The sequence below is a fragment of the Aplysia californica genome, unplaced genomic scaffold, assembly GCF_000002075.1.
Source record: "Aplysia californica isolate F4 #8 unplaced genomic scaffold, AplCal3.0 scaffold00030, whole genome shotgun sequence".
Classification (NCBI taxonomy): Eukaryota; Metazoa; Mollusca; class Gastropoda; order Aplysiida; family Aplysiidae; genus Aplysia; species Aplysia californica.
In genome coordinates, this window is record NW_004797300.1 from 477,478 (window position 1) to 487,571 (window position 10,094).

The window sequence follows — 10,094 nt, forward strand, 5'->3', positions numbered from 1 at the left end:
GGAGTCGATGTGTTGCTAGACTCAAGGAGTAGACCTTTTTTAGGGGGCTCTCGTGGCCTAGAGGTTAAGGTGTTGGCCTCTCATTCAAAGGTCCCGGGTTCGATTCCGGGTAGCGACCAAAACATTTTCTTCTCTAAAATTGTCTCCTTTCACATCCTTTCCTGATCTCTAACAATGTTCTGTTGTCTGCTTTCATTTCCACTTTCTGCCGCCACCCCTCACCGCCTTTGCCCCCTCCTCTGGGCTCCTGACTCTGTCTGCAGCCTTTCTACTGCTACTCCTTGGCTCCTCCTAACTTCTGTCTTTCTGCCACACCCCTGATCTTCTGGTAGGAAAGATCTACACCTAGCCTTCTCGGACAAGGGCGAAAAATCTCGGAGGGCCCGTGTGCAAGTTGCGCACGTTAAAGATCCCTTGGTGGTCTAAAATGGATAAGAGTAGGCTTCGGCCGCCACCCGGGCAAAATTCAAAATTTCCTACCAACGAAAAAGTATTAGGTGTGTCCCGCGCGCTCATATGACCTTATGCAGTTGCGAGCGCCGTAAAACCCTATACTAAACAAACAACAAACATAGACTTTTTTATTGTACTCGCCATACTTCCTTCTCACTAAAAGTAAAAGAGATACATGTGCCAGTTTCAATATGTAAACATAGAGGGATTGATAGTGACTCTTTTCTATCTATCTTTAACGAACAACACAAAAGGAGAAGGGAAATCAGGCTACTTTTAGTTGAGAAAAGACAGGTGTATTCTATTCTATAGGAAATAGGCCGCAGTCAACAACCTCACTGAATCAATGTTGTTTTTAGAAAGTGTTGTGTTCATCGTCATCGAGTGTGTGTGTGTGTGTTTGTGTGTGTGTGTGTGTGTATGTGTGTGTATGTGTGTGTGTATGTGTGTGTGTGTGTGTATGTGTGTGTGTATGTGTGTGTATGTGTGTGTGTGTGTATGTGTGTGTGTGTGTGTGTGTGTGTGTGTGTGTATGTGTGTGTGTATGTGTGTGTGTATGTGTGTGTGTGTGTGTGTGTGTGTGTGTGTGTGTGTGTGTGTGTGTGTGTGTGTGTGTGTGTGTGTGTGTGTGTGTGCCTGACGACAAAAAGCTCCGCCGGAAGAGTAGTAAAAAAAGGTGAATTTATTTCAATTTGAAATCCAGATTCGTTAGTGTATGTGGAATTGTGTTTAAGTGTGTGTGTATGGTGGGGGGGGGCTGATAATACATTCTCTGCCAGACGGTGTCATTCTTTACAGTAAGTCTTTGAACAAAACACCAACACATGTGTCTTTTGGTCCAGAGACAAGTCCGAAAAAGCGTATACATAGTATTTCTCTTTACGAAATAGGCCAGTTTTATTCCCAAACTATAACTTATAACATTTTTTTAATACATAAACATGATAGAAAGAGTCCCAGCCGAATTCTCTGCTTAAAGATTGAAATCTTTGACTTGAAAGGCCTTATTGTGTCTTTTTGTGTCCTAAACTTTGACAGATGGTTGACTAAAAACGTCCAACGCGTGTAGTAACGCCCAATCTTCACATTACATTATTCTGTCCCCGTCGTTGTAAGCAAGAAAAATTCTGAAATTAAGCAAACTGGACCCAAAAATGCGAAATTATGTTATTCTGGGTATGTTTTTTTTAACAAAGAATGATAAAGGAAAATAATCAGAAATTATGCAAAAACGATCACATTTTGCTAAATTACGCGGGGTGCATAAAACCAAGGGGACAGATTATTATCTCTTACTACCAGTTCAGAGGTATACTGTGGTCAGTGAACTCACATCTTCAGAACTTGACCAGTCTTAGAGATGACCTTCGTGTCCTTTCCTCCTAACAAAAGTCAATGCCCTACAAGACCCTGGATTTAAAGGCATGGTGTGGTCAGTGAACTTCCGTCTTTACATCATGTCTTATCCTAGATAACCAGAGTGCCTTTTCCTCACAACAAAAGCCATTGCCCTGCAGAGCCCTAGTGACATAGGGCATAGTGGTCTGTGAACCCGTTCGTACTGAATATGTCCAGCTCAAGTCAAGATACAGCAGCACCTATGGGGGGGGGGGGTCTTGGGATGGGACACTTACTGCTGCTACTACTACATGTACTGCTACTGCTACAATTACTACTGATACTACTACTGATACTACTACTACTGATACTACTACTACCACCACTGCTACTAGTACTGCTACCACTGCTGCTGTTGCTTTTACTACTACTAGTAGTAGTACTACTACTGCTGCTACGACTACTACTACTATTACTACTACCACTACTACTACTGCTGCTGCTACTACTGCAACTACTGCTACTACTGCTGCTGCTGCTGCCACTACTACTACTGCTGCTGCTGTTGCTTTTACTACTACTACTACTACTACTACTACTACTACTACTACTACTACTACTACTACTACTACTACTACTACTACTACTACTAGTAGTAGTAGTAGTAGTAGTATGTACTACTACTGCTACTACTACTACTAAGAAGAAGAAGAAGAAGAAGAAGAAGAAGAAGAAGAAGAAGAAGAAGAAGAAGAAGAAGAAGAAGAAGAAGAAGAAGAAGAAGAGGAAGAGGAAGAAGAAGAAGAAGAAGAAGAAGAAGAAGACGAAGAAGAAGAAGATAACATAAATGATACCTCCAGTAACTGGGATCAAAGGGTAAAATAACGTATTTTAAACGTTCCCTCTCAAATTTTGTTCCCCGTAGTTTCGAAAACCTGTCTGCCCTTATCTTTGTGAGGGAAACTTGCTGTGCACTCACCTCTCTTTCCATTCTGTTGGTAAATATCAAGACAGTGAGAAAAGATACTGCCTGGCATCTTGTAATGCTATGGTTAGTTAAGTCTAGTAAGATTTTTGTGGTGCTCACAAATTATTGTTCTACGTAAGGTTATTGTTATGAAGGAGCGCATTGGACACAAGTTGGTTGTTTTCAAGTTAGTTCACAGTTTGTTTTTACTTTATGCTACTGTTGAAGGCAACAATCAACGCTGGATATGGGTCAGTGATCAACTTGCCCAGTGGGATAAAAAAAGAAGTCTTTAATTGCAGCGGGTCCTTCTGCTCCAATTTCATTGCCGAACAACAGGCTATCACCAACACATCAAACTACACCAACTACTTGTTTGACGCTAACCCTCTTGCTACCACAGACATCGTTATCTTTACAGACAGCCTTTCAACACTAGAGACACTTGAGAGTGGGACTGATGTGAGCAAAGATATATTGCACTAGATTTGGAGTCTTATAATTTGATAAGTAGGCACCACGTCAGAGTAGTCCTACAATGGATTCCTGCCCACACTGGGATACCGGGAAATGAAAGAGCTGATGTTCTGGCAAAGAAAGGAGCTAGCCTCCCTCAGCCTGAAATTCCTACGAATTACACCACCTGCTGCCAAATGATCAAGTCAAACCTCAAGGAAGAGTGGACGAATGATTGGGCCACAGGTACGACAGGAAGGATGATGTATGGCCACATGAATAAACCACTGGTCAAAGATCCAATCAATGGGTTGAGGAGGGGAGATCAATCCATAATCTTCCAACTTAGAACACAACATGTACCCCTCAACCAACATCTCAACCGAATTGGAGTAAAGCAGTCTGCTGCCTGCCCACTATGTGACTACCCCTCAGAGACAGTGGAACATCATCTGTTCTTCTGTAGAAAACTAACTGATTTAAGGGGATGTATTCTTCCCACGCTACCCCACACATCTAATTGCCTCTACTCCTCAAGACAACAGTTAGAACAGACATGCAGCTATTACCGAATGGCATCATGCAGAAGAGTTAACGCTCAGATGCTACTGGATCACTAACAACAACAACAGCCACATGTATATGAAAATAGAGGGGAAATAATGACCTATCTCAACATGTTTCTCAAAACAATAATTCTTCAGCCTGATATTTCAGATTCGATTATTACAAAAGTAGATGTGGTTTTTAATTAAGCAGGAAGTAGTGAGCCGTGAGACACAGCTCGTGGTCCAGCCCTGTGAAAAATGGCTCACGGTAATGAAAGAGTTAAAATGAACATAAAACGTGCAGAGCAAAAAAGAAAACTCGCAAAAATTGCCAAATGACTATAAAAAAGCAGATTTCTTTGATTTCATTATTTTGACAAGGTCCTGACTTCACCACCATGCCTTACTATATTATAGGGTAAACCGATCTAGCCAAATTTCTTGAACAGATAGAAATGGGGAAACGTTCCATTGTACAACCTCTCTAAACTTGCTGAGTGAAGTATGAGACACTGTAAATAGTCAATATATTGTAGTCTATGGTAATAAATTGGTATAACAGTTGGGCGCTTAACTGTCGCATGAACGAGACCTGAGTTTAGTTTAGTTTTAGTAGAGGTTTTACAGTGCTTGCAACTGCATACAGTCAAATGAGCACCAAGGGGTGGATGTCAACAGAGAAGTCCTTACAGGGAATCAGACTTACTCTGCTCACCTCTCTAGCTTCGACAACACAAAGTCTGCTCGACTATCAAGGCACCCCGGAAACAGCGGGTCAAAAGAGTGTGACAAACATACAAAAGAAGTAGAAGAAAAAATGACGATAGTAAGCATTAGGCCAAGGAAAGAAAAAGCAGCAGTTCTCTGTTGCAGGTCAGGCATAGTCATGTGCATGACATTGATGAATCAGCCCATTTGCAATTACAATTCTACTGTGTATAATAACTGGAGATGTTAATGTCCCCCCCCCCTCCCCCATTTGGGAATGAGACCCAAGTTTGATTCCCAAGTATGGAGCATTTTTATTTCAATCGAGTATCTTGGTCTTTTTGATGGGATATTATACTCCTCTTAGCCCGGGTTGGACCTAACAGGCAGGGTTGGAACCCAGGTACCTAAATGATCAAAATTAGGTTGCCGGGGTGTAAAAAAAACCTGCATAAAAAAGATTTATTAAGTTTAAAAATAAGGCAGATCTGCAAACCAAGACTTAAGAACATGATAAAAACGTTGGAATCAAACATCTACCAAGTATGGAATTACTGCAATCTTGATTTTAATTATCGGTTCAAGAGCCTTATATATCCATTGGCGTACATTTTTTTCAAAACATATTTGATCTATAAAAATGAAGAATACAAGTACCACGTAGACTTTTGAAAATATATGATCATAAATACATACATCAAGTTAAAACATCAATAATACAGTATTTAACATATTTTTGATAGTATCAAAAAGTATTTTAGATGTACACGTAAAAGGGATGAGGTCAAGATGGAACTCTTTTCCATCTTTTCAGATTCATAAAATGGACACAACCAATAAAATCAATTGTAAAAAACAAAAATTTACAATTCTCAAATATTCCTCTTAATTAACTCTTTTAGTGCATGGGGTTTAGATCAGTCCGTTGAGGTTCCTCTTTTGACTAAATTTTTATCAAGGGTGTTACACAAAAAAAGTATCTTATCTAGATCAGACATATCAGGGAATAAGTACACAGATGGGGCTTTCACTTTCAGGACATGACGAATTATGGAAATCTCGAACATGATTTCCAATCCCCAAAAAATTCGAGTTACCCGTGTTTGTGAATGTATCATACACTAAAATACTACAAAATTAATCAATTTTTATAAAACATGTTTTTGGTCAGCAAAATATCTTTATACATGTATTAAATTATATTTCATGTTCCGAAATCATATGCAGCCAGGAAATGTTTTCTTCACAAAAAAATGTGTTCAAATATCCCAAAATATAGAATAAATCATATTGAATCTTTTTCTTCCCCAAAATACATAAATAATCTAACAAGCTATGAATTATATCTAGTGGCATTATCTAACCCGTTCAAAAGTAGCCTTTGAAAATTTGAAGAGAAAAGACCAAAAAAACGAAATAACACCCATTTATCTAAACAACAGTCTACACCCTTATGTTTTTAAATTACATCCCAGCATGGAATGAGCCTCACACTGTGTCCTTGAAATCATGGACGCGATATAATGTGAATACCTAGTTCTTGCCCCTTGGCAAAAGTGTAGCTGATGTGGGAGAAATCAGAATTCAACTCTTCGTGAGGGTGGACTACATCTTTGCATTATATCGCATCCAATATTTCTTCAATGATATAGTGTGCAGCTTTGAGCACTTATTATTATATTGGGACATACTGGGTGATGCATCCAGCAGCTTTGAGCATTTATTGAGTTAATCACCACAAGAGATTGCATAATAATTTATGTATCTATAATATGTATCTCAATAACCAAGAAAATGATACATTAATGAACATTGAGAACAAAAGAAGAAAAAAAAAAGACACATGATTTAATGATAGCACAAAAAAGAAATTAAAAAGGTGTCACTCTTCAACAATACCATGAGAGTGAACTATGGGTACATTTTTTTGTTTGTTTTATGTTTGAGTAAGCATTTGACAGCACTTGCAGTACAAGTAGGTCATATAAGCGCCGAAGATGAGAGGTGTTACAAGAGATTAACAAACTCAAAAAAGGAGAGATAAAGATGACAAATGTTTGATAGGAAAGGAGCAAACCCCACCAGAGCACCGCCAACCACCTATGTATACATTTTTTGTCACACACATACGCTGAACAAAAATAGTGCATATTCTCACCTCATAAATCTCATACGCGCTCAATCATACAAATAATAGTCATCTTCACTCAAACTAACTAAAATATTAGAACCGTAACCTCTCAAACACATGTTTATAAAACCATACCTTCACAAATACACATAATAAAGGGATAGCAATACATTCACAGGAGCCGAAACAGTTACTGATTGGAATATAGGTTTATACCTACTCACACAAACTGATAACAAAAAGTTTACCAGAAAAAATTGAGCTTTCCTTTTTAAAAAAAAAATATATACGTAATAATTATTACTTCTTCAAAGCTATTATCAACCCTTGCACTGTTGGGTAACTTAAAATTATTTTGTTTCTGCTTGGTGAAAAAAGATTTCTTTGTAATGGCTGACATAAACAAAGCCAAAGGTATGCCCAGATGTTTCTGGAAAGAAGGGCTATGATTGGATTAAGGGATATCACATATTTTACCCCTGAAAACTGGAAGGCAAACTTTGCATTTTGAAATAAAGAAAAAAAACACAACCCCAAAATTTGGATCCTTTACAACAGGTTTGAGCACATTTTGCAACGAACACAATACTGTATTTGATAAAGTCTGTGAAAGGCTAGTTATCATGGGGAAAACTCTTTAATCTTTACGAATTCAGCATGTAATACATTTTTCCATGGATCCCTTCATAGATTAAATAATGTATTTGTCAATCTATCTCTTTATCCCCATTCCTCTCTCTTTTTCCTTCCTTGTCTACTCTGGCTCGTTTTTTCCCGTTTATATTGTATCCACTCCGCTTTTCTCTTCTCTTACTCTTCCTCCTTCAATATTTTCACACTGCCCCTTCTCCTTCATCCTGTTTATCTATCAGTGTGTGTCTCTCTCTCACAAATATTATCTGGTTTCATCTTTCTGCTTTCTTACTAAACCCCCACTCTTTATCTCTCTCCCTTCCTTCTCTTTCCTTCTGTCACTCTCTCAAATCTGTATTGTGCTGTAATAAGTAATTAATGAGGTCAAGAGAAAAACACACAAGAACACACCCAAACAAACTACTCTCTCAATCTCTCAAAATGTACACTATTATTACAATAACTTCCATGGATACAAAAATTGACTTCTTCGGTGGTTGCATGACATGCAACAGATAAAAATGCTGCCACATTGATAGAAACATAACTACTAATGCCAGTTAAATTCTTTCGAATCAAGGATAAAAGAACAAACAACCAAAAAAAAAATACTCACCTCTCAGACAACTCCACAGATTTTAGCTATGATGACAAAGAAAAAAAAAAAATGCTAAAACAACAACAATTTCCAATACTCATGATATGCCAACATTCAAACAGTTTACATTCGTCATTTTAATATGTACAGTATAAAAGCTTTCAAACCCCCTGTTCAGAAGGCGAAAACATTGTTCAATCCAAGTCTGGAGTGCTGTATTATAGAAGACCACCGGAACATTTTCAAGAAAGGAGCCCAAATCGGAAGAGCAACTCATGCTATGGAATGGAAGGTGTATTCTTTTGCTATCCTTTCACTTTCAAGCAGGAATTTGCATGCTGCGTCATCGGTTGCCTGTTGAACAGAAAAGATGGGAGTCAGTGAGATTAGTTACAAAGTTTACTATCAGCAATACACACACAACCGCCCCCCAAAAAACAAGGGATTTCAGGTATCTATAGAAGCATCCTGACACTGAATTCCTATCTCAGAGAAAAGATATTAATAAAAACACCCCCCTTCTCTCTTTCTCTCTCATACACTCACACTAACCGTACCCAAGAGCACACAGTGATTAATGTCATGAATAAATATTGCTCTGTAACATTTCCTGTTGCCACCATTTTTACCATAGCAGTCTACTAAAATCAAAATTGTGAGCCAGGTAAAAAGTTTTGTTATATCCCTTGACTTTGTGGTCCTGGCAAAAAAGTTGGAGCTTCGGATAAGTTAATCTTTTTTTCAGTCCCCTAACAACATCAACTCATCCATGATTGTCTGGATGTCAAATACAGGACTGAACAGAAGTAGGTATTGGGTAAGTACCACATTGTTATGACAATTCATTAAAATTATTAGAGGAATGTATGAACAACAATGGCAAGTAGTTCGAGTAGAGTATTTGAGAAATGAAGGCTGTGCTTGATATTACAAGTATATTATCAATTCTTATTCGTTTGTATTTGTATCATAAACACAGTAAAAGTAAAGAACCCATATTCTTTTTCTAGAAATAAGCATACCTTGTTTTCGAGACAGTGAAACATAACAGTCAGAAATAAAATAAGCACTACCAAGTGATGTCAGGCACTTTAACTACATGCCCATATCATGAGTTCAGCATTTTTAGTTTTACTAAAGAATTTTCCGGCACTTGCATACTTGCAACACAATTTGGTAATACATAAGTGCTCAAGATTAGGTTTTACTAAAGAATTTTCCGGCACTTGCATACTTGCAACACAATTTGGTCATACATTTTAAGTGCTCAAGATTAGGGGTGTTACTAGATATTTTAAAAAAAGGAGGAGAGCAATAAGGACAATAGACGCTCGGATGGAAAGGAGAAGCAAACTATATCAGAGCACCTACCAGCCAACAACCCAGTTTATGTGATGCAGCGTGGTGAAATCAGGCGCTCGTCAAAATCATGAAATTGAAGAAAATGGCATTTTTCCGCTGGTTTGGCAATTTTTATTGAATTTTTGTTTTTTGATTCAACGCCTTTAAGGGGAAATTAAAATATATTTACGTGTGGATTTTACTGAAAAGCGTTGATTTAAGGCACAAAAAATGTAAATTTGCAGTTTACAAGGACTGTCAAGCTTTGGAAGAGTCACCAGATTTGGAAGCCATTTTCTCGCTAATTTTACCCTGAATCAGGTGACCTCCACCTCCTTCACTCACTAATATCTTGACTTCTATTCTCGATAGATGCGTACTTTTTCCACACAAAGGAAGACAAATGAATAAGCTTTAAGGTGATACCAATAACTCCTCAAGCCCAAAAACTGACAAGTGCCTGATTCCACTGCATCATGACACATATTTTTATGTTGCTGTCTACTTACCCTCCTTTAAAGGTGTCTTTGGGGGCACCTTAACCTTTTTCCCATCCATCACTTTCCCAGTGGTGCCTTCCAGCCTGTCCAACCTTTCCTTGTACTTCTTCACCAGGGCATTCTGTCTGCACAGCTCCTCTTGAGTTTCATGGCACCTCTGAGCATGTATTCACATTTATTAACATAAGAAATTTCGGCATTCATCATTTTAAAAATTGCTAAAGTGTCTGTAAAAAAATAATAAACGTAGACAGCAAGATATAACTGGAACTGAAATTTTTCACTAAATGTTCATGGCATCATTATTTTCAAACTGGGGGCAAAGAAAAAAAGAGCAGAGTGAGTGTGTGTGTGTGCATGTAAGAAAGAGTGTGTGAGTGTGAGTGTGTGGGTGTGTGTGTGTGTGTGTGTGTGTGTGTGT

The 10,094-nt window shown here is 38.2% G+C and overlaps 1 protein-coding gene across 1 annotated transcript in view; it reads right to left on the reverse strand.

Moving 5' to 3' along the window:
* Positions 1 to 5,016: 5,016 nt before the first annotated feature.
* LOC101855398 (hyaluronan mediated motility receptor) overlaps positions 5,017 to 10,094 on the reverse strand; it is a 16,029-nt gene continuing 10,951 nt past the window's right edge. Inside the window, exons 7-8 of the mRNA XM_005091427.3 lie at positions 9,683 to 9,830; positions 5,017 to 8,186 (exon numbers count right to left, since the gene is read on the reverse strand). Coding sequence (XP_005091484.1) covers positions 8,176 to 8,186; positions 9,683 to 9,830 — 159 coding nt within the window. The 3' untranslated portion in view covers positions 5,017 to 8,175. The remainder of the gene's footprint in view (positions 8,187 to 9,682; positions 9,831 to 10,094) is intronic.